Source organism: Heptranchias perlo, chromosome 19 (assembly GCF_035084215.1).
Source record: "Heptranchias perlo isolate sHepPer1 chromosome 19, sHepPer1.hap1, whole genome shotgun sequence".
NCBI classification, from domain to species: Eukaryota; Metazoa; Chordata; class Chondrichthyes; order Hexanchiformes; family Hexanchidae; genus Heptranchias; species Heptranchias perlo.
This window is the reverse complement of record NC_090343.1, coordinates 18,602,575-18,628,549: the sequence shown is the minus strand read 5'-3', so window position 1 is coordinate 18,628,549 and position 25,975 is coordinate 18,602,575. Positions and strand designations below refer to the sequence as shown.

General features: G+C 43.5%; 1 protein-coding gene across 1 annotated transcript in view; it reads right to left on the bottom strand.

Moving 5' to 3' along the window:
- Positions 1–25,975, bottom strand: part of ptprt (protein tyrosine phosphatase receptor type T) — a 721,453-nt gene that overhangs the window by 517,611 nt on the left and 177,867 nt on the right. The window contains exons 6-7 of the mRNA XM_068000862.1: positions 12,886–13,001; positions 8,037–8,211 (exon numbers count right to left, since the gene is read on the bottom strand). Coding sequence (XP_067856963.1) covers positions 8,037–8,211; positions 12,886–13,001 — 291 coding nt within the window. The remainder of the gene's footprint in view (positions 1–8,036; positions 8,212–12,885; positions 13,002–25,975) is intronic.

The following is a 25,975-nucleotide window of genomic DNA, read 5'->3' as shown; positions in this document are numbered from 1 at the left end:
AGGGGCAGACTCGACCACCTGGATAGGGGGCAGCATTGCGGATACTGGTTGAGAGGGGGGCAACGGGTGAGACATGGGAGCGCTTTGAGTGGCGTCCCCACTTCCATGTCCCCTTTCACCATCATCCCTCTCCTGGCCCAGGCCCACATTACTCCATCCACCCTGCTGGACGACAGTTTGGAGGACTTGTGTGAAGCCTTGGAAGGCCAGTTGTAATGTATCTGTCAGCCTGTTTAAGGCGGCAGAATGTTGCTCACCCTGAATCCGAATGGCCGTTGTCAGGGCCTGAATGGACTCATTGTTGAGCTGTGCTTTACGCTCGATGGAGGCTAACCTTTCCTCCATCGCAGACATTCCCACACCTACCCGCAACACTATCGGGAGATGCCTTCATGTCCCTGTGATAGTATTCCACTCATGCAGGAGTTGGACTCCTCCATCCTCTGCACGATTGTGGAGAGTGCGCGTGGCAACTGTTCCAGTACCTCAGCAATGTGCTGCTGGCCCTCGATGACTCTCCTTTTCATGGCTGCCCCCCAGGGTTCAGCATCTGGGTCCAGCTGAGCAGAGCCTGGAGAAGAGTGCTCCCACCGACGCGGACTCTCCACGGCTGCCCCTGCTGCCAGGGTCTGCTCGTGCTCACATGTGTGTGGTGACTCATCATGTGCAAGCCCACCTAAGTGAGGACGGGGACCCACCGAGGTGTGTGTATCTGCGCTGGTGGATGGCTGGCTCAGATGTGACGATGCACCCTCAGAGGCCGGCAGGTCCTCTGAGGAATCGCCCTCCGCCGCCACGGCGCTCGCAATTGGCCCTGCAGGAGAACAGAAAGCAATATTAAGCATGTGGACAGACGTTGAGGTGCTGCAGATGCCAAGTGATGCTAAGATCATTCGCTATCATGAGTGCTGAGTGTTAGATTTCTGTCACCAGCCGATTTTGCGCTCCCAGTGTCCACCATGGACAGGCACTCCAACGTCCGGCTTATTTCAAATGCCTGCTGCTCCGCATCTGTTAAGGCCACCTGGTGTGGCGGGCCCCCTCCAGTCCGTGCTCTCTCCCGGGCATTCTGGCATCTCTTCTCCTATCAAGGCAAAACACGGAGGCGTGATTGAGTGACGGTTGCATGGTGACCCGCTGCATGCATTGGTATGAACATAAGAAATAGGAGCAGGAGTAGGCCAATCGGAATGGTGAGGGGTGAGGTATGGGAGATGCATGGGAGGGTGCGTGTGAGACATAGCCATGAGATTGTATGAGGATTGGGTTGTGTGGTAGTGCTCGAATGGGAACTGGGGCGGTGAATACATGCAGGCAAGGTGAAGATGATAGTTGAGTGGATGTGAGGAGTGATGTGAGAGCATTGTGGTGGCAGTACAGAAGGAGTTGTGTGGTGGTGGAGGTGATGTGGAAGATGGAGTGTGAGAGAGTGCGTAAGTATACTCACTTTGGCTGACCTGGTTAGGTCATTAAATCGCTTCCTGCACTGGACCCAAGTTCTGGACACATTGCCGCTGCTGGTGACCTCCTCGGCCACCTCCAGCCAGGCCTTCTTGGTGGCGGAGGGAGGACACCTCCTCCCATCCGATGGAAAAAAAAATTCCCTCCTACTCCTCACCCCATCGAGCAGCACCTGGAGTGAGGAGTCAGAGAACCTTGGAGCAGCCTTGCCTCTGGCCTGCTCCAGGATCCAAAATTGGTTCTTTGCTGCAGGAGGAGCATTGGCGACTGCCCCTTTAAATAGTGCTCCTCCTGCTGACAGCCTGTGATGCAGGTGCGCAGTGTGCCTGCTGCGCAGGTCTAGAACGGGAAACCCGGAAGCCAAGGTAAGTGCCTTCAATTAGGCTGCGATTGCATGCGGAGCACCCCGAATTCACTGGGCGCGTTACCCACTTGCCCAGTTGACCCTCCGCTGCCAACCCGCCTCCGTCCTAATATCGAGCCCATGGACTCTGGTTAGAGCAGGCTTCAACAGCTAAGTGGACTTTTCTTGCTCTGCATTTTCTTATGTTCTTAAGCAACGCATCACTGGAGGCTAGAATGCAGTGGTTTGCTGAAAAGTGGATTTAGTAGAGTGAAATTATCCTCTGCAATCCCGCTCTACATTAGGCAGGATTATGGCAGAGAATGTTGGAAATAATAGCTGTGTCACTGCCCCAATTGCAATATCCCTCTTCCCCACCCCACCAGGACCACTGCCAGCTACTCTTTCCTCACCTGCCATGTGCAAATGGGGGAGGAGGGCAAGGCCAGGGTTCCTGGCAAATTTCACTCGCATCTTTGCCATTTACTGCTGCTTCCTGGGGCCGCCAGGTGGAAGGCGGAGTAGGTCCTGAGAAGCGGCAGTAATGGTCTCAAGTTCCCTCAGTTGAGTGAGAGAAAGAAAGAAGAAAGAAAGTCCTTGTACTTACATGGTGTCTTTCACAATCTCAGACGTACCAAAGTGCTTCACAACCAATTAAGTATTTTTGAAGTGCAGTCACAGTTGTAATGTACGAAAGGCAGTGCACCTCCGACAGTGCAAAACTTCCTCAGTATTGCATTGAAGTGTCAGCCCAAATTGTGTGCTCAAGTTTTTGGAGTGGGGATTGAAGCCATTATCTTCTGACTCAGAGGCGATAGTACTACCACTGAGCCAATGCTGACACAAAGCCTTGTAGGGCCCTCCGCTTCTCCATTTGGCCCAAAATAGTTACTTTCATTTTCAAACTTCAGGGCACCCCTTTTTGGTCCCTTAATTCTGGTGAAGCAGTGACATCTTGCTGGCAGGAATTTTGCAAGGAGTCTGCCCCAATGAGCCCCAAACCAGGAAAATGAATCAGGGTTTGGATGGATATGGAAGGATGGACAGAAGTCCTGGTTGGTCAGAACTCTGCCATGAAAAGGAGAATTCCTCCCTGTAATTCTTCTGCAAAGATGCTCATGGATTGTATCTGGTGGTAGGACAAGATCGCTGAGCTCTGCAGCTGAATTTTCCTGTTTTCCCTATAATCCCTAGTTATAAATGAGCTACAGCAGAATTAAGTATTTTCAGAATGTGAGGAGTAAAATAATTCTGTGAATTGATTAAACCTATAGGCCTTGCCCCTTCATATTGTTTTCTCAATAAAAAAAAGTAGTCTTAAAAAAATTCTTCAACAGAATAGCCCAGATTGGATTTGCCAACCCTCAACTGGAGCCAAAGGTAATTGTAAGAGATGCATGCAATTAAGGGTGAAATACTCCAGATTATCCACCCTAAAATTGGTGGTAAACTTGTATTGGTGAACAAAAGAATACAAACTTATGAGTCACTGTTTTGAAGATAAGAGAATTGAAACTGTTTACAACAACTTCTTGAATTTATGTAGTGCCTTTAACATAGCAAAAGAGCTCATGGTGTTGGGGGTAATATACAGGCATGGATAGAGGATTGGCTAAATAACAGAAAACAACGAGTCGGGATAAAACGGTCATTTTCAAAATGGCAATCTGTAACTAGTGGGGTGCCGTAGGGATCAGTGCTGGGGCCTCAACTATCTACAACATATATCAATGACTTGGATGAAGGAACAGAGTGTTTTGTGGCCAAATTTGCTGATGATACAAAGATAGGTGGAAAAGCAAGATGCGATGAGGACACAAGGGGCTCGAATTTAGCAGGCCTGCGGGTTCCCAGCGGGTGGTCCTCCGGGAGCGTGGTCAACACGCTCGGCGAAATTAGTGGGTTGCCCACGCGATCGTAGCAGGCAACCCACTAATAGGAATCAATTACCTGCTCCTCCGGGGTCCACGCTGCTGGTCTGCGCGTCGGGCGGGCTGCGCATGCGCAGTACGATCTGTCAGCTGGAGGCTCTCTAGTTAAAGGGGCAGTCCTCCACTGACAGATGCTGCAACCAATGGAACAAATTGCAGCATGGAGCAGCCCAGGGGGAAGGCTGCTCCCAGTTTAATGATGCCTCACCCCAGGTATCATCAGATGGGGTGAGGAGGAGGGGGAGGACACAGATCTCCCCCCCAGCGGGCGGGAGGAAGCGGCCTGCCTCTGCCACCAAGAAGGCCTGGCTCGAGGTGGCAGAGGGGGTCACCTGCGCCACCAACATATCGCCCATCTGCATACAGTGCAGGAGGCGCTGCAATGACCGCAGTAGGTCAGCCGCAGTGAGAACACAAAGTCTTTCCCCTACACTCCGTCTGCCACAACACTGCCCCCACCCCACATCTCCTTCGGCACCGCCAACACTACTCTGTCACATCACCCTTCATACCCACTCAAACCCCATCCTCATCTTACCTCCACCTACTCACCTCGCCAGTACTCATCCTGCCACTAACACGCAACCCAATCCTCATACAATCTCATTGCTCCATCCCATACTCACCCTCTCGTGCATCTCCCTCACGGCCAGCCTCACTCAACCTGCCACCACCTGTGCTGCAGCCACAGGGCATGCATCACATATGTGCAGTAGGCAGCGTAAGGCAAACGTGTCGTGAGCATGAAGGGGGTGCACAAGGGTGTCTGAGGGTTTGTCCTGGGTGTTACCTATATTGAATTTCAGAGCAACAAACAGCACACATTATATTGACACCACCACTGCCATGTCTCCGCGAATCCTGTCCGTTGTGTCCAATAATGCCCGCTCCTGGGTATCACTATGAGGACCCACCACTGATGCCACCCATCGTGTTACTGCAGAGTAGGTGCAGGTGTATTTGCAGGGCTCGTCCGCGCAGACGACTGAGAGACATCGGCGGTGTAGCCGGCTGCACCCTGGAAGGATGCGGAGGAGAAGTTGTGGAGGGCAGTGGTGACTTTGACAGCGACAGGTAAGCAGTTGGTGCTGGGGCCAGCCAGGAGCAGTTCGCCATGAAAGAGCCTGCAGATCTCCACGACTACATGTCGAGCGAATCTGCGCCTCCCTGTGCACTGCTGCTCGGAGAGGTCCGGGGAGCTGCGCCTCGGTCTGTGGACCCTGTGGCGAGGGTAGTGCCCTCTGCGACGCGTCTCTCTCTGCGGTAGCCCTCCCTCCTGCTGTGCAGGTGGGCGTGCAACAACACCGTGTTGGGGGGCTCCACGTCTCTGCGGCGGACGGCGTGGACTGCGAGGCTGCTGGGGCTGGTCATGCTGTTCGTCCTCCGAGGGTGTCCACACACCACCCATCTGGCAGGTGTTGGTCTGAGGGGTTGTGCAGGGTAGGTGGGTGGTTCCTCGGACTGGGGCTGCGGTTTCGTGTCGGTCTGTCCTCTGGCTTGGCGGGGGGTGGTGGAGGGCAGGGGTTGCCCGATGTGACGCGGTGGCCTCCTGCGTGGGTGAGGGCTCTCCCCCGTGGAGTGCACCTTGGCACCTGCCACAGGCTGCTGCCTGCAACACGCCTGGTTGGAGAGAGACTGTTTCCCCCAGTGTGTGAAACTCACTGCCATGAACCTAAAATCCCACACTTCCTCTTTTGACAGCTGCTTCAGCTCATTAACTGACCTCAACAAGCAAGGTAAGTACTCTCAAGTGGAACCCCGCTGGCTTTAATTGCCTGCGGGATTCCCACCAGCGGGGCTTGCGCGCGCAGCCCCGCACTTCAGCGCGGTACCCGGAAATGGCCGGGATTTCGGCGCGATCCGGTCACCTGACCGGATATCGGGATTTTCGGGGGCCCCCCGCTGGAAACCCGCAGGTAACCCGACGCGAAAATCGAGCCCAAAGTGTCTGCAAAGGGATATTGACAGTTTAAGCGAATGGGCAAAAATTTGGCAGATGGAATATAATGTGGGAAAGTGTGAAGTTATCCACTTTGGGAGGAAAAATAAAGAAGCAAAATATTATTTTAATGGAGAAACACTACAAAATGTTGCGGTACAGAGGGATCTGGGTGTCCTCATACATGAAACACAAAAAGTCAACATACAGGTGCAGCAGGTAATCCGGAAGACAAACGGAATATTGGCCTTTATTTCTAGGGGGATGGAGTATAAAAGTAGGGAAGTCATGCTACAGCTGTACAGGGTGCTGGTGAGACCACACCCTGGAGTACTGCGTACAATTCTGGTGCCCTTATTTATGGAAGGACATACTTGCATTGGAGGCAGTTCAGAGAAGATTCACTAGTTTGATTCCGGGTATGGAAGGGTTGTCTTATGAGGAAAGATTGAACAGGTTGGGTCTATACTCATTAGAGTTTAGAAGAATGAGAGGAGATCTTATTGAAACATACAAGATTCTGAGGGGACTCGATAGGGTAGATGCTGAGAGGATGTTACCCCTCATGGGGGAATCTAAAACTAGGGGGCATAATCTCAGAACAAGGGGTTGCCCGTTTAAGACGGAAATGAGGAGGAATTTCTTCTCCCAGAGGGTCATGAATCTTTGGAATTCTTTACCCCAAAAAGATGTGGAGGCTGAATCACTGAATACATTCAAGGCTGAGTTAGACAAATTTTTGATCAGCAAAGGAGTCAAAGGATATGGGGAAAGGGCAGGAAAGTGGAGTTGAGGTAAAAATCAGATCAGCCATGATCTCATTAAATGGCGGAGCAGGCTCGAGGGGCCGAATGGCCTACTCCTGCTCCTATCTCTTATGGTCTTATGGTCTAAAACATCCCAAGGCATTTAGTTGCTCCTTCCCTTCTGTGCCATTATAGTATTGAAAATCTTCAAGAAGACCCAGGTCATCTATTTACCCGAACAATAACAATGTCCTGTCTTTCGCTTGGCATACAAACTGCTTCTCAAAAACTGGAAAGTAGAACAATATTCTTCTGACAGAATAACTATCCTATTTTTGAAAGATTTACCGCCATCTCCAAGGGGTAAATAAAGTCTTATATGAGACATACAATTAGGGTTGGACCATCAATAAATATTTGGCATCCTGTAACGTCAACAATACTTGCAACACATAACAGAAGACATAGGCTGACATACTTTTCAAGATACCCATAACCAATGTTTGTCTCAATGCTTTGATAACTTGAGAGTAATAGTCTGACATGAGGTTAGATCTGGTCGGTCTTGTTTATAGTCGTAAAAGAGTATGTATCTGTTCTGTAAGTACCCTGATACTTTTGGATAATTATATCTGCAAAACCTTTTGATCCTTGCACCTGTAATCATTTGGCTGCAATGTGACACCTTGTCAAATGACAAGAATGGGCCATAATTAGCTGCGGCAGGGCATCTACCAGCGTCTGCTGTTAGTTAGGCTTCCTCTTACATGATTAGGTTTTTAAATTGGCAAGTTGCTGAAAGTGCGAGGTGATAATTTCGCAGAGAGAGAAACAGGGCATCTGGGACCTGAGTGAACAAGGCAAGCAACTGTGTATCTCCTTAACCAATCAGATTGAAGAATTGTGAAATTAACAGCGCAAGGAATGTGAAGGAAGTGTAAATTAGAGTGAGTGAATTCAATATCAAATCAGATACAGAAAGAGAAATAAAGAGAGGGAAAGAAAGATTGGATTATGAGAGAGAAAAGAAACAGAAAGGAAAAGTAAAATTTAACATTTTTAAAATCTTCAACAATTAATACCTGAAGGAATGAGATTCCAAACTTGTAATAGTTAATTTTTAGTGCCAAAGAGTTTGATTGGCAGTAATTAACACTTTTCACATCGTTGAAAGGACACTTAGCCTGGAATGGACAAGACTTAACTTTCCTTGGCGAGTTTAGTTCATATCTACTGTGCAAATACAACAACTTCACGCCCTTCAATGCATTTCAGTGGTGAGGCAGACAGTGAGATGCCATTTTAGTGAAGCTAACGACAGAGCGCCCATCTCGGACAGCAACTTTTGGATATCCGTGTTTAACCGCTCATCTTTCCTTTGCCTGAAGTTGCTGTACCATTTGTGCATAAATAATGGCGAACGCCAATAACCTCACTGTTATTTTGACAGCAAATGCTGGCCCAATATGAATGCAATATAGAAGCTATATAGCTGAACTAAGTGAATAACCTTTTCCATACTCCAAATGATCACCCTTCAACAACACATACCATTGCCTTTTTTTTTAATATCATCCAATTTGTGTTTTTGTAAGAATACATTAGTAAGGGCTCACCTTTCACCATTAGCTCTGCATAGTTGGACACTCCTGAGCCTCCTTCTGATCGAATCACACATCTGTATTTACTTGTGGTCTTCTGTGATGTATCTGCCACACTGACGGTGGCAGAAAAACGCCTATGGTTTACCACCCTGGTTACCATCAATGCTGTATCCTTTCCATTCCATTGCTGTACAAAATAAAATATATTTTAATTAAGAAATGCAACACTGACCAACATCAATCTATAGGATTCCTAACAAATACCATCTGTCTAGTTATGAAAGTTATTTTTTTCAATTTCAGTCTTGTTTGAATCCATATTACCAGTATAATTTGCTTGTGTATTTGCCTCTTCCTTCGAGCTGTATCTGATCATAGAACTATGCAAGTTTACAGCTCAAAAGCAAGCCATTCAGCCTATCTTGTTTGGGCCAGGTCTTTGCTGTAGTAATCCAAAACTAATCCCACAGACTTGTAGCTTTCTCTGCTTCAAAGATTTGTTCAATTTTCCCTTAGAAGAGCAGTGGTTTCTGCCTCAACCATTCCCTGTGACAAAGCATTCCATGCTCTAAAGACTCTCTGGATGAAGAATTTTCTCTTAACTTCTCTCCTCAAACCTTTTAAATTAATAACCATTCATCACTGACTCCCCAACCAGAGGAACTAGTCTTCCCTATTATCTGCCGGCACTTATACTTTCAGGGATTTATATATTTGAACTCCTAAGTTTCTCTGTTCATCCACACCCTTCAGTGTATACTCCCATTCCTTGTTTTCTCTCCCAAAATATATGACCTCAACATATACCCATATTAAATTGCATCTGCCACCTGCCTGCCCATTCTGGTGTATTTCTAAATGCTTACAATTTTTTCTTGAAATATGGTTTCTAAGAATTTGCCCACAACTGACGTTAGACTAACTGGCAAATAGTTACCCAGTTTATCCTTCTCCCCCATCTTCATCCTGGGATAACATTAGCTATTCTCCAGTCGTGCGGCACAATTGATCATTTAATCTCTATGCAATTGATTATAGCATATACAAAATTTTTAGATTAAGTTCCTATCAGTTACAAGATCAAATATTTCATACATATGAAAATCTCATCTAAGTCTACAGTGAACAGCAACACACTAATTTCTAAAATCAGTTTACAGTCGTTATTGTCAGGAGCAGGACCTGTATCCCCACGGAATGGACAGAAGATCTCACTTGTGATTTTAAGTTACAGATGCTCTATCAGTTATGTGAAGAACACTGGGTTTCACTGGTGCCTAAGAATGATTTTAGTTATTCACCATTGACTTTATGAAAGTATGTAAATCAGCATCACTGTTCAAATAGACTCCATCTATTTAGTCCTAGAGTTAACTGTGTGTTTGTAGACATGCTGTGAAGTATGTTTCCTGGTACAAATTTCCACTTGTTAATTCATTGCAGTGAACTGTTCTCATTTTCATTGCAATAAAATGTAACACAGCCTCTATTGAACAGAACTGTTTCACACTAATCAACTATTGTTCTGTAAACCCACAACTCTCACGAACACCTTTAATAGCATTCCCTATATATCAGCTGAGAGGGCAGTGAAGTGTGCCAGTGTACAAATTAAACCTGTAATGGGCTTTAAACAACCCTAAAACTTTGGAAAAAGATATTTTTTTCCAAATTAAACATCTTTCAACTCCATTTTTATCACTAGTATCACTGAAGAGTAAGATATTTTTGTTCATCAATATGAAAAATACAGGGTTTTAATTCAAACCTGACTGCCACCAACAAACTTGGAAATGCTTTCTGTCGCTTTGACATAGCTTCCACATACAAGATTGTGGGTGGAAAGGAATCTAATGCATAATCAAAAAAGTCTCAATATATTATAACTAACAGATAGAAAGATGTGACTATAAGGCCAGTCATGTCTAGTAAATATTGTTTGACAATTTACTGCAAAAAAGCAAAACTATTCACTACATTGAATTATCAGTTGAAACTTTGTACCAAAAAACACACTTCACAATTTCTCTGAAAGTTAACTCAGTGATCAAATAGATGGAATCTACCTGGCAAGAAGGCTTTCAAATAATTCCACTCGTCAACACTTATAAGTTTATGATGTCATCTGATTCCTTGTGTGAGTCATAGCCTCACAATATTCATTATTCTAAATATTTTTGAGTAATAAAATTACTGTCAATACCCATGAAATAAGACCTCTTAAGAGCATGAAAATGATTTGAATTAATAGTAATAGCTCTAAATCACATTTCTCTTATTATATCTTGTTTTGATGGTCATTGCAATAAATACCCCTTTCTAAATAAAGTCATTGCTCACCATGTTTTAATTCAAAAGAGTTTCATAGTTTTTCCCACAATCATATTTTCTTACTATTTAGTTTGTAGAGACTTTTACAATTTGAAAACATGTAAATGCATAACAAAAACCTCAAACTATCATAAATCAACAGCATGATAAAAAAACACATAACTTAGTCCCAAAACTAAGAGTGCATTTACATTGTAACTGTAACAAAGTGATTTTGCTTCACTCCAATTCTGCATATATAAGTTCAACCAGAATCCGGAGTAGGGCCTGACCTGATAGTGAAATAGAATGAGATTCCCTAGAGGAGGGAGTCTAACTCCGCTCTAGAGTCAGTTCAGGCCTCTACACCCAGTTTAATACTGATGGGAAACGGAAACTGCTTTGTACCAATACTAAACTTGTTGTGTAAATGCACCCCCAGACACGACAATCATAATGGAAAGGGCCAGATGAGCAGTAGTAGGTAAATACCAAATACAAAAGAGGCAGGGGAAATACAGCACTAAATTGAGAGCATCAGAGTGTGAAGAAAGGGTCCCTTCAGAAGAGCAAAATGCGTAATGGCAGGTGGGTGTGGGGGGTCCAGTCAAATGTATGTTCTGATTAATTTCTATATGCAAAAATAAATAAGAACTCAAAAACTGTCATTACAAAAGTAAAGTCCATTAGTCACCAAGCTAGTCACCTGAGAGATTCTTCCAGACAATAGTCAAGGCAGTAAAGCATCGAAGAAACTCGTGGGGAGGGCCAAGATGGAGCTGTAGGTTTCCAAAACCCTCAAACCAGGGCAATAAAGGACATGAACCCCAGTCAAAAATGCATCTGATGACCAGAAAATAGATTTTTAGGACACACTAGGGTGCATTTACACAACATGTTTAGCGTCAGTGCAAAGCAGTTTCCGCTTCACATCAACACTAAACGTGTGTGGTATAATTGCAGAGTTAAGCTCAGATCAAATCCTGAGCAAAACTCCCTCCATTTTACTCTGACATCAGGTCAGACCATGACTTTATACTTTATGTTGGTGCGAAGCCATCCCATTAAACACTAATGTCACAATTGTACTGTAAATGGACATAGTAAGCGAATGCAGCACTGATGCACCAAAAAAACACAATTCAGTTTGTCCTTTACATATACAGAAAAACCTCCATAGTACTATATTTGCATGGTTAAGGATTGCAATGTTTAAAGGTTTACTCTTGAAAAGATAAGTCAAGCTTTGCTGAAGATGCCTAATTAGCCGAGTTGGTACACATTAGACACAAGTTCTTCCTTGAAGGACTATCGCAAAAAAATGACCTGATCCAGCAAAAAATTATAACGAGTGACGGTAAAATTCCGTGTATATTAGAAAGTGTGGCCAAATTCTGTGAACCTGGGCATTCGAAGAACCTTTGACCCAAGACATTGCTTGAATGTCATAACTGGAGATATTTAAAAACATGGATGGCCATAGACCAGAATACTAGAATTTTTGAAACAGGAGGGGAAAAAATCAAGAGGTCTTGAAATTACCAAATACCTTTCTGTTTAAAGAATGTCTGAAGGCCTTTCTCTTTTTAAAAATGGCCATAATGTTACCAAACCAGAGCATTTCATTGAATTTTTCAGTCAGATAGAACCAATCACCCACATTAAAAATTGGGTTAACCGTCAAGGATTTGCATGGCATCTCCTACAAGATAATAGGACTTTTACAATATGGAAATGAACTTCCCAAGGTGAAGGATTAAAATTAAAGATTTAACAAAGGCAGTTGACAGGCAATTTAGAGACACAAGGGCTGATTTTATGAATGCATGCTGATGGCAAAGAGTCCTACCCACTGACTATACATATGGGGACATTGCAGATGCAATGGCCATGATTTTCTATCCAGAATGAACAACAGACTATTTGACGAGTGGGCCGATAGTATATATTTGTTAAATCAGCCTACGAAGCCCAGAATGGAAAGATCATGACAAATGGCACCAATAAATTGTCACCAGCTCAGCTGAGTTAATGTTCTACCAGTGAGGGGGAGGGTAAAAAATGTACATAAATCAGCTTCAATTTTTTATTAACGTAGGGACAGGTTCACTTTAAATTCATTCTGTATGAATGAAGAGAGGGGAAATAATGATTCCCAGGTTGTGCTATCTGAATGGAGGATCTCAGAAATCCTCAGGAAAAAGTCTTTAAAGAGTAGGAGGGCCTTATTTTATCACCAGTTCACTCTGTAACAAGGAAGGTTGACAAATTGGTTCATCAGAGACAAAAGAGGAAGAGTTCTTCCTTATCATGCAGCTAGAAAAAATATATTTTTCAACATGGAGGAAGATCTAACAGCGCTCCTTACTAAATTATATCCCTTTAATGCTCAGATAGGTCCTGACACAACAGAGCAAAAAAAAGAGAAATGACACAGCGACAACACTGCTATATTCTAATGTCCAGGTCCTACATGCGGACTTTTGAAGTACAATTTAAACATCTGAAAAAGGAAGTCATTAAAATATATCTGAAATAATGAAGTACAAACCTGCAACCATAACTTGTCATGCTGGGACCACTTTCCACCAGCAATGCACTGAAACGTAGCGTTTTGTCCTGCGTTCACTTCCACATTCTGAAGACGGAGAAAATGAGGGGCTTTCCCTGAAGAACAATTCCCAAAGTAACAAGGTCAATGAGCTAGTAGTCCCAATGTTATAGTTATATAATGGCTAAACACATTTGCCGGGAATTTCTTTAGGGATTCTCCAGATTGGTTACGGTAACTGGTGGAAAATTGGCAGGAACCCAGTTTATGCGTCTATAGTGACCGATCAGTAGAGCCCCTAAGAAAGTTCCCGACTAAATACAAGTTAAGAATCAATGATTTAAAAAATCAAACCAGTAACATAAAAAATCCATTACATCTTGAGAAAATCTGAGGTATGGTGTGTTTACAATGTGTGAAGAGTGGTGAGGGAGTATTAGTTTAACCTAAAACTACCAGCCTGAATCCAACTCAGATTTTTCACTTAGCCTGCCATCCTTGTTTTAAAAAAAAATTTCAGTAAAACTGGCTGTTAAGGGAAATTAGTGAGAAAAAAGGTATCAGAAGTAGAACTAAATTAAAAAAAAAGACAAAAGTAGAAAATAAAATAGTTTTTCAAAAATAGTTAAAAATAAGTCAGGAAAAATTTTAACAGAAAGAGAAAGTTACATAAGTAGAGTTGCCAACTCTGGTTGGACGTATTCCTGGAGATTTCATCACATGACCTCGTGCCTCCAACCGCCCTGCCCCCACGCACCCGCCATTAGTCGTCCAACATGTCCAGCTCGCAGCGTTCTTCCTTCCGATTGGAAAGCGAACAGACTATTTGTTACCTGATTGAATGATTCTTGACCGTCAGTCACACAGCCTTTTTTGCCCATCTCCAATATTTTTATAACTAATAAACAAAAGTATTCAAAGAAGATGAAAAAAGAACAGACACAATATTTTATAACGCCCCTGTGACTTTTCCCCTGGGTCGCTCACAGCAGTGTCCTGGAGATTAACCTACAATTCCTGGAGACTCCAGGGCAATTCTGCAGGGTTGGTGATTCTATATATAAGCAGTGTTTGAAAATACACCATGGTTATATAAATGTTTATTGTATTCATATGAAATTCCTTCTGCTACTTTAATGGAAGTATTCATCCATTTAAAATATATGGGTGATAGTCTCAGTTATGATAGTAAAAAAAAACAAATTCATTAGTTTCATATGAATGCAGATAATTTCAAGGCTATAATGGATATAAATACAACCAGATAAGAAAAAAATATATCATGGCTTAGATATGATCCAGACTACACTGTTTGTTTTGGCAACTTGGCTTGTCTCTCACATAGTACAGATGCAGAGGAGATAAGCAACCATTACGTAATTACAAAGCAACATTTAGCATGTCATATCATCCTTTCTAATGTAATATCTACTTATTAAAATGTGAAAATCATCATTTACTCCTAAAATTTGCTGCTGATGTATCACAATTCTGAAAATAATGTAGATTTGATGGAACAATCTATTTCCTTTCCCCTCATATAGTCCATGCATTCAGGTTAATCTCTTTCTTGCTTGTTCTTTGAAATCTTAATTATCTTTGTTCTTTGAGATTCACATTCATATCCTCTCTATTTCAATAACATCCCTTCAATTCTCTGAGATACTCCTGTCCTCTGCACTCCCAAATCCTTACTCTTGCCTGTTCCATGTCCCTTAGATTGTCGTCTTCATTCCAAACTCCCTTCCTGCCCATTCTATGTGAACTTTCCTAGTTATTTCTGCAACTTAGAGATGCCCTTAATTTTTCATCATTCCTGTGAGTCACTTTACATCTCTCCAACATTCCCCCTCTCCATTACATGCCCTTATCCCTTTTTCCATTCCCCCCTCCACTTTCACTTAGTGGGGAATGTTGACAATATCATGGAGGCCTCATTACCTCTGCCTGTCAGGGAATACAAAGAGTAATGGTGATCTGGGTCCTTTAGTGACATACAGAGCTAAATATTAAGAGGAGCAGAAGAGGAAATTTGTTTTTGCAGCATTTCACTCCATATTGTACTGCACATATTTGGCAGATACAAAAGGCTAAAGACAGAGGAAGCCCAAGAGGAGTACAAAAAGTGCAGGGGGATACTTAAAAAAGAAATTAGGAGATCAAGGAGGGGCCATGAAATAACACTGGCGAGCAAAATAAAGGAAAATCCTAAGATGTTTTATAAGTATATTAAGGGTAAGAGGATGACTAGGGAAAAAATAGGGCCCATTAGGGACAAAAATGGCAATCTGTGTGTGGAGCCGGCAGATGTAGGAGGGGTTCTAAATGAATTTTTTGCATCTGTTTTCACTATGGAGAAGGACGATGTAGACATAGAAATACGGCAGGGGGACTGTGATATACTCGAACATATTAACATCGAGCGGGAGGAGGTATTGGCGGTTTTAGCAGGCCTAAAAATGGATAAATCCCCAGACCCAGATGAAATGTATCCCAGGCTACTGTGTGAGGCAAAGGAGGAGATTGCGGGGGCTCTGACACATATATTCAGAACCTCTCTGGCCACAGGGGATGTGCCAGAGGACTGGAGAACCGCTAATGTAGTACCATTATTCAAGAAGGGAAGTAGGGAAAAACCGGGGAACTACAGGCCAGTGAGCCTAACATCAGTGGTAGGAAAATTATTGGAAAAAATTCTGAAGGACAAAATTAGTCTCCACTTGGAGAAGCAAGGATTAATCAGGGATAGTCAACATGGCTTTGTCAAGGGAAGATCATGTCTGACTAATTTGATTGAATTTTTTGAGGGGGTGACTAGGCGTGTGGATGAGGGTAACGCAGTGGATGTGGTATACATGGATTTCAGTAAGGCCTTCGATAAAGTCCCCCACAGGAGACTGGTCAAGAAGGTACGAGCCCATGGAATCCAGGGTGCCTTGGCACTTTGGATACAAAACTGGCTTAGTGGCAGAAGGCAGAGGGCGATGGTCGAAGGTTGTTTTTGTGACTGGAAGCCTGTGGCCAGTGGGGTACCACAGGGATCGGTGCTGGGTCCCTTGCTGTTTGTGGTCTACATTAATGACTTGGATATGAATGTAAAAGGTATGATCAGTAAGTTCGCTGATGATACAAAAATTGGTAGGGTGGTAAATAGCGAGGAGGATAGCCTCAGTCTGCAGGACGATATAGATGGGTTGGTCAGATGGGCGGAACAGTGGCAAATGGAATTTAACCCAGAAAAGTGCGAGGTGATGCACTTTGGAGGGACTAACAAGGCAAGGGAATACACAATGAATGGGAAGACCCTAGGCAAGACAGAGGGTCAGAGGGATCTTGGTGTGCAAGTTCACAGATCCCTGAAGGCGGCGGAACAGGTAGATAAGGTGGTAAAGAAGGCATATGGGATACTTGCCTTTATTAGCCGAGGCATAGAATATAAGAGCAAGGAGGTTATGATGGAGCTGTATAAAACACTGGTTAGGCCACAGCTGGAGTACTGTGTGCAGTTCTGGTCGCCACACTACAGGAAGGATGTGATCGCTTTGGAGAGGGTGCAGAGGAGATTCACCAGGATGTTACCAGGGCTGGAGCGCTTCAGCTATGAAGAGAGACTGGGAAGATTGGCTTTGTTTTCCTTGGAGCAGAGAAGGCTGAGGGGGGACATGATTGAGGTGTACAAAATTATGAGGGGCACAGATAGGATGGATACTAAGGAGCTTTTTCCCTTCGTTGAGGGTTCTATAACAAGGGGACATAGATTCAAGGTAAAAGGCGGGAGGTTTAGAGGGGATTTGAGAAAGAACTTTTTCACCCAGAGGGTGGTTGGAGTCTGGAACTCACTGCCTGAAAGGGTTGTGGAGGCAGGAACCCTCACAACATTCAAGAAGCATTTGGATGAGCACTTGAAATGCCATAGCATACAAGGCTACGGACCAAATGCTGGAATATGGGATTAGAGTAAACAGGGCTTGATGGCCGGCGCGGACACGATGGGCCGAAGGGCCTCTATCCGTGCTGTATAACTCTATGACTCTATAACTCTATGACTCTAAAAGGATGTTACTAACTTTGGGCAGCTGAGAGATGTAATGTTACAGCAACATAAACAGGTATCATAAGCAATATGATGTGGCCTGTACTGCTCACCTGTCCACCGGTTATTAAAGTCACACTTTACTAATTTACTTAATTCAATTTATTTTATATTACTTAATAGTACAGCAGACATTCTGCTGTCCATTTTTCAATAACTGTGTAGCAAAAATCAAGACGGTAATTTTCGACTTTGCCACATGGGCGGTAACCTTTAATGGAACAAAAATCAGGTGGGTTCTATAAAAGGTGGCCGATCTGACCCACTATGTTACCGCCCAGGGAGTGAAGTTGAAAATTACATCAAGTGTCTTATTGACCTCTGAATAATAAGACGATTTGTGCTTTATATTAAAAATGACTGCAACATATCCATGTGGTACATTTTTATGTTGATGTGAAGTCTGCTAGGCATGCTGGGAGCTGATGTCTGATTATAGATCAAAATTCAGAATCAGTCGTCTACTCCCACATACAAAATAGGGCATCTAAGCAATCAGAGAACAGGGACGTGCCTAATAATCTCCTGTTGCTATGACAACAATCTGATGTCAGGTTACCAGAATAATAATTACTATGGGGGGGGGAATTGTACTAAGAATACATTAGTATTTTTTTCAACATTAAAATAATTTACCTCAAAAAATAACTCAGAATTTTGATGTCATTTCCCAGCATGCATAGGATGACCTCAAGGAAAAACAAAGACATTTGTATAAGAATTTCTGGTTGCTATGGCAAAGTGAGCTACTGCAGATAGTCGTGATTGCTTGGAGAAATATAGAATAAAAAATATATAGCAGTGAATCACTGGAAAATAAACCATTAAAAGGGCAGCATGACTATCTTCTGGTGTGATAAATCTAGGTACAGAGGTTATTAATGGTGAGACCCCTCAGTCCCAATAATCATTATAGGAGGGAAAGGTCTGTCCAAATAGGTACGGTACTGAGATGTATAGATGCACAAAAACTGACCATAGTTCCTACTTTGATCATGTCCTCGCTGTAACATTTGTTAATAAGTTCAGTTGGTAACAAACTGGAAATGACTTCAGAGCTTCAAATGTGTGGTGTTTACTGATCAGCCATTTCATTGGATTCAACTTCTTGCAGCTATCAATCATACAAATATTTGCACATCAAAAGGAACAGTCAGGGAACTTCTTGTACTTAATATTAGAACAAAGTTACACCAATATTGGAAATGGGCTTGTTATTATTAGTATTGATGGGAGTCTTTTCCATCAGAAGGACAAGTTGGAGTGCTGGTTCACTGTTATGTTGATTATTGGCCATGGCCTTTTCTTCTGTTGTGGCCGTAGTTTGTTTGCTGTGGACTAAGTAGCTGCTTTATGGAGTAAATAACTGGCCTCTCGGGTATCTCCACAAATGATGGCTTTGTTTTCTTCAGATGTCTTTGGTTCCTCCTTAAGTGCCTTCACATTTTCAGTTCTTACATTGTATGATCAGATGTCCTCTTGCTGTTGTACTTGTGCTGGTTTCACTTGTCCCATAGGCTAAATTCTGATCATTTCTCCTTCTCCAAGTTTATCTTTGGTAGCTTTACTAAAGAACTGCATCTGTTTGGCTTTTATGAGATAGAGCTACTCTTTTACATCACTTATCAGTGTCAATTTCAGAAATTGGCTTGCTGTAAGGGAGGGTTGTCTTGGCTTATCGGCCAAATGGTCTTTAAGCTGGTAAGCTATCCAGTATCTCATGGGGTGAGCAAGGTATGTGTCTGTTTGGACCCATGTGCTTTTTCTAGGCGTGCCTTTGCAATTTTACCAACGTCTTCTGTATTGCCATTTGACTGTGGATACCTTGGCGACATGACTAATTCATATTGTTGTGCAAACTGTATTTCCTTGAATTAAATGGTGGCCCATTGACTTTTAGAATACCATGGCATGAAAAAGGAGCTTTCATCTTCGCTGTGACTTCTTTCTCTTTTCTATCAGACATTGTGTCTATTTCAAAGAAATCAGAATGATAATTTCCTCCCTCACATCATAATTTCTTCCAGGGCCTTTCTGATATTTGGTGGCTGATAAGCAGTTTATTCTCCTGTTCGGTTTGAAACTTCCAGCATACACAACACCCTGGTACATATGGCTCTATGGGCACTAAATTGGGCCGTGTAGTGCCCATTGTTTCGGCACTATGCGGACTCTCGAACATCCAAAATGGCGTCTTGGCTGCGAATGCACGTTTCCAGCGTGACGTGCGCCAGACGCCATCTTGGTATAGGAATTAGTGCAGGCTCAAATACCGAACGCTGGAAGCATTTTAAGTAAGGAGAAAATGGATACAATCAGTGTGCAATGTTGATTTAAAGTGATAGATATATTTTAGGACTTAATGCTCAACTCAACGCACAGTCTTAACCACAACTATCTGAACATGTCTTAGAGTGTCTGGAGGATCGCCACCAGTGCTATTTAAAGGGACCATGCAGAATTTACAGGTTAGTGGCTGGATTAATGCTTCAGGCTGCCAATACCTTTGTAACTGTTTTTGGAGGTCTCCTGTGCTCGAATACTAGGACGCGGGGACATAGCCTAGCATTTAGAGCCAGGACATGTAGGAGTGAAGTTTGGAAACGCTTTTACACGCAAAGGGTGGGAGAAATTTGGAACGCTGTTCTGGAAATGGCAGTTGATGCTAGCTCAATTGTGAATTCTAAATCTGAGATTGATAGATTTCTGTGAACCAAGGGTATTAAGACATATGGGGCTAAGGTGGGTACATGGACTTAGGTCACAGATCAACCATGATCTCATTGAATGGCGGATCAGGCTCTAGGGGCTAAATGCCACTGCCACTTGCTGCCTCCTGTAATGCGTCACCTTCTTCTGCAAGAAAGCGGGACATGTGTCTGGGTGATGTGCCTGTCACGGTTGAATAGCTGCCAGTGTGTGTGACCTGTGAGTTGTGGGTGGGCGGCTTGCAACAGTGGTAATGTGTAAGGGTGAGAGGAAGCATCTGATTGGAAGAATTGAGTATGGATGGGAAGTGTTTATTGGCATGGGGGTGTAGTGCGTGGAGCAGTGGATGCAGTTGGTAGGAGATGCCACTTGACAGTTGACCTCACTCACTTTGACCACTTGTGTCAAAGCATTGAACAACTTCCTGCACTGCATCCATGTTCGTGGTGCTATGTGCCTGGCATTGACTTTGTCCCCCGTTGCCTCGCACTGCCTTTTGGCCATATGTCTTGAGGGCCTCTTGCTACCACCCCCCATCCCCCCCCCACACCCCCCTCCGTGGATATAGGATGTCCTGCATTCTGCCCACCTCTTGCACCAAGGCCTCTTGTGCATCAGCAGAGAACCTTGGTGCATGCACTCTCGCAGGCCTGGTACCAACTCAGATCAGCAGATTGGTGAGGTCTTGTGTGCAGATTGGAGGATGTGGGATTTAGTAGTGCGCAACCTTTATTCAATGTTTTAACATAACTCATCAGTGTGTAAACATAGGGACAGAACCTGCATCTGTTTTTTACATGTACAATGTCTGATCTCCATTCAGACTCCGTGCAGACAGCAGCCTATTATTTTTAGCAAGTACCGGTTACCTTTAAGAGATTCGAAGGGACGTCCTCCCTTTAAGAGACTGAGGCTCCCCCTGTTGGTGGAAAGTGCGAATTGCATTGAATCGACATGCAAGGCCTGGATTTCAACGCAGCTTGATAGAGAGTGCAAAGGCCGGACAAAATTCTCGTCCTGCCTGCGCAAGGACCATTGGGTGCAGGTTAATAGCGGATCACGCTACCTACGCCCAACAATAGGCCCTATCACATTTTTCCCCCTATGTCTCTTGTTGAATGGCCTGTAAATCATTATACGAGCTCTCCCAAGATAATCTTGTATCCTAATGTGGTACTTGAGTGATCTCTGTTCTTCCTCTCGACTCCCATGGTGGTATAACTACCGAACCTCTCTTTAATATCAGTCCATCTGGTATGCTCATCTCTAACACTGAAATGCATAGCCAGCTGGAGTAGCACTTCTAATCTTGCATTAGGGTATCATTTGCTAATTATGATTGTCAACAATTTTAGATCTTCATTGACTCGAGTAACTTGCTTAATCTTTGCCATTCCACCCTTGAATGGGAAAATATTGAAGCATATTGATGGCTTCTGTCTCTTTTTCTACTTCTAAATGAATGTCATTTGACATGACTTCCTCATTGTCAGTCTTTCTGGTTACGAGGTAGATGTGCTCTGCCCAATGTGTCAGCAAGAAACATCTTTCCTCCCTTGTAGACAACATTAAATTTGTATTTTTGAAGAAATAACATCCCCTTTCATGTGTACTAATTAGATTCTTTTTTCAAAAATTGCTTCAAACAGTTCGTGATCACTTTCCACAGGGATTATCTTTCCAAATTGGTGTAGCGCCAGAAACTGGTGCAAAATGAAAATTGCACCTGGAACAAAGGCCCGAAGATGTCGGTCCGAGGCTCGCTGGAAATTGGGCCTTGGGCCTCGGGCCTCATCTCCATAAAACTAGCGAGCTGTGAATGCCAATCGGGCATCCCGATGCAGCTGGCCAGTCGGAGTCTTGGGAAATTCAGCCAGCTTCAAAAAGGCCTGCAAGTAAGTCCTGTTGGTGGGGGAGGGGGGGGTGTTAAGGGGGAGAGGTGAACTGGTTGGGGGGAGGGGTGGAGAGGTGAACTGGTCGGGGGGGACAGGTAAACTGGTGGCGGGGGGAGGTAAACTGGCAGAGGGCAATGGTGGGGAGGCGAGCCTGGGCCTATAGCAGCCTACAATATTTTTGTGGAGCCAGGTGGAGCAATTTTGCTCCTCCTGGCTCCGCAGAAACAAAAGTGTTGGCCAGGAGTTGCAGAAACTACTGAGATTCCAAGCTGCTGACACACAGGCAAAAGCAACTTTTGAACTGAAGTAACCTGAGATTCTGAGCTGCTGACACACAGGCAAAAGCAACTTTTGAACTGAAGTAACCTGAGTTCAGTCGCTGGCCTGAGCTGGCTGGAACCGGTTTGAATTAGTTAAGTTTTGTGAAAGACAAAGGAGATGTGATAAGACACAAGTCCTTATTTAGAAAAGGAGTAATGAGGTAATGCTACCTAAGTCCTTGGGACAGAGCCAATGAGGAGAAGACACAGACCAGGCGAGCAAGCCTAAACCAACGGGAAAGAGAGACAGCACAGCTTGAAGAGATAAGATTCGGAATAAGAATGAAGAATCTGGGGCGTGGAGCAAGAGCAAAGACTCCGGAGACCAACCATCGCGGAAGTGGAAGAACCTACGTCAGGGACGTAAAGACGACGTAGAGAGAGAGAGAGAGAGAGAACGGAACGCCTGGCCAGCGTCAGCTCTCCTTTTCGGGTATTATCCTTTATATTCTGTGACCACTCAGGGAGTGTCAGAGAAACCTCGTGGGTGTGCGTTTAGATCCTAGTTTGGGTATAAAACTGTATAACCTGGTGCAAACTGCATGTATAATATCTAACCAGACGTATAAGCTATATGTATATGATCTAACGACGCGAATAAAGTGAATTGAGAGTTAAGAGAGAATTGACTCTTCTCCTCTTTGTACTAAGCCAATAACCGTAACCGGTGACCTCCAGTCAACAAAAGTATAAAAAAGTTAGCTTGCCTTAAGGACCTCTGGTTAGGCCACAGTCGACTTGGAAAAACATACACGCCGCATGTTCTGCCCAGTTATGACGAATTTCTAGCATGCTCCTAAAAAAGTTAACATTGATTTGCATATTTTAGCCCAAAAAGCGGCCGCAACAAGGTCCAATTTCTCCTGCATACTGTTTGAACTTCTACAAATTAAAATCCATGGTGAAGAGTTCTTTTTCAATTTGCGATATAAGTCACAGGTTGTCTTTCTTGAACATTTTTTAAAAAAAATATTCTTGGGTAAAAAAAAATGTGGGTAATGCTGCCAAGGTTGCATTTATTGCTCATCTGTCTTGAATTATATAGCAATACAGTCATTTTACAACTGATTGATTTACTATGAAATTTACAACCAATCCATTGTAAAACAATTGCTAACAGCCAACCACATGAGGACTGGATTATGTGTAGGGGTGTCCCTGAAGGACATTAATGAATCAGTTCAGCAGCTTTTATGGTCAATTTTCCTTTTTCTGGTACTAACCCACAAATGACCAGATTTATTAGATTCAATTATCACAACCTACTGTGGTGGGATTTAAACTTATGACCTCAGGGTTACTAGTCCAGTACCATAACCACTACACTACCATGCCCATGCATTATACAGCTATATCTTTATTGATGTTAAAGTATTTTAGCGCTGGTACTTGCAAGATAATTTTTTGACTTCATCCAGGCACTTCTCATGGTGACAGTCCATTTGTATATTCAACTTCTTTCTTCAGTAGGTCACAAAGCAAAGTAGTTACCTCTGGTAATGTTGGAGCAAACTGATTCAATAATTAGTCATTCCAAGAATTCCTTGTTTGTCAGTGACAGAAGGCATCTTACTGCATCAACTTTGGCAGAATCCAGTTTTAGTCCATCTCAATAACCCAAATATATCACATCTTATTCCTCAAACTTCATTTTATCCTTGTTCAGTTTGTTATCTTTTTGTGAGCATTTCTTCAACTGGGCTTCCAGTTTCCGATTATGGTCCTGTATCACAAGACTAAATATTATCCACCACAACAGTGGCTCCTTTCAAGTGCCTCATGAAGTCTTCTCTGAAATTCCTCAGAAGTTGGAGAGATTCCAAAATGCATAAACAATCATCTGTATCTTCCAAATAGTGTTGAAAAGGTAGTCAGCAGACTCTATTTTTCATCTCATACATAATGCCAAAATCCATTCTTTGCATCCACATTGTGAATAGTTATGCTTTTGTTAGTTCAGGCAGAACATCATCTCTGGTTTGAAGTGTGTAGCAATTACATTTGAGGACTTTGTTAAATGCCTTTGGATTGCCAAACAGGTGCACCTTTTCATTCTCCTTCATTATCACCACCATTGAAGAGATTCAGTCAGTCGGGACACTGACCGTTACAAGAACTTCTCTAGTAACAAGCTCATTAACGTGCTTCTCGATAAGTTCTTCTTACTAAGTTTCCTGGCTGGCAATTGTGTAGGTGGGATCTTGAGATCAATTTGAAGATGTTGAATACCTTGTAATATTTCCTCCTCTTTGAAGACATCTAGGTACTGGGACACAACGTTCAACATTTTCCTCTGTGATCCCACCTGAAATTGGGTGGCATCACAATGGAGAATGACAAAAAAAATTGGATGGCGAGGCCAACTGCTGCCTCACTGTCTTGACCTGAATTTCCCTTCCCCCATTCCTACTACTGGCTGCTCCTTCCCACCCACTGCATGCAAATGAAATGGATGGTGCCCGGGTCCCTGGCTGATTTTCCTGAGCTGTCACAGAGAAGGTGGTAGTAGGCCCCAGGAAGTGGTAATGGCCCTGAGGCGCCCCTGTGGAGGAAGAGAGCATTCCAGTGGCTTCCTCCCCCCCCCAATTCTGTGTTAATTGTATCCATGTGATTTATATCAAATTTTATTCAGGTGGTGTGTGCCAATTGGGAACTCTCTTGTATCCATTTGTAAGAGAGCTGATCTAGGGTGTGGAAGTGGATGTAATGTAGAGCTCTGTGAATAAAGGCTTGGAAGCAACTGAAGACTAAGCTCTAGTATTCTATCCTTCACCACCTGGCTATCCAATTTATAACATTCTGCTCCAATGACTCACCTGTGTAGACCTCAGTCTCTGCTGAGCCCTGCAAAGCTACAGCTCCAGCTGTTTTCAGTGCTCTTCTGCGTTTTAAAATCCATCCCTGCCTCTTTGGTTGCCCCTTTAAATCTGTACTCACCTCTTCAGGTACTGCAGTGGTATTACCCTTAGGGCCAATGGTGGGCTTCCTCCGAGTGATAGGAATCGTACCAAGCGTCCACCATTCATTGTTAATAAGCTCTGATCCAGAGGAAATGGGTCAGGTGCTCTCACCCAGGCAAATAGGCCTGGTTTGGGGTGGAATCTTGAAGGGCAGGTAGATGTCCCATCCCACCTGAACTCCGCCTCAAAAAGGAGAATCCTGGCCTACATCTTGTTTTGTGGGGTTTGATGAACCCTCCATCATTATAATCTATCATTATAATGTCCCTGTGATTCACTGTCATAAATTTCTGCTGAATGAGTCCAGGATCTCGTACAGATCTTCATCGATTTGGAACTATTTGAAACTCAATGCTGTACTTATTATTGTTCTTGGGGTTTTTAACACTGACTCTTCTTTGCCCCCAGTGGCTTCATTTCTGTTCTGTTGAATATGAGAAGTGAAGTATTACAATCCTGAAGCTCTCTGTTAGCTTTTTGTTCCATTTTCTGGACTTGACTGACAGATGGTTCAGTCCTCTACATGTATTGCACTTCCAACCCCAAGTGAGACAGGGTTCTTTCTTTCTGATATGACATTTTCCTTGACATATACAGCCTATTTCAGGAGCTCTGCAAAATTTCTTATGGATTGCATTAATGCTATGAACACAAAATGGTTTCATCTTCAAAGAACCACTTCTGTGTCAGTCTTGCCTTCCATTGTCTCATACTGATGACCAACATTTTCAGTGCCTCTGTCCATACAAACTTCCATCACTCACTGTCCAGGTTCATACATGAAGAGCAGTTATAATGACAAGGTACCAGAGGTCATACCTGCCTATAGCACAATACTCTGCTGACTTCAAATTGGGCAGGGTGTATAACCGGCAGTCGATCCACTACCATTGACTTCCCCCTCCTGCAGATATTGAATTTTACTGCCCTATATTTAGTAGAATTTATAAGTATTGGAGTTCTAGTAGTGACTCTTAAAAGAAATAAATCACTGGTTACCTCTGGTGTATAGTTCTCATTAGTGGGTACAAATCAAATTACTGCACCTAAAAATGTGATACTTTTAAATAAATACAAAGCTTGGAGGTGTTTAATACCGTGTGGCACCTCGAA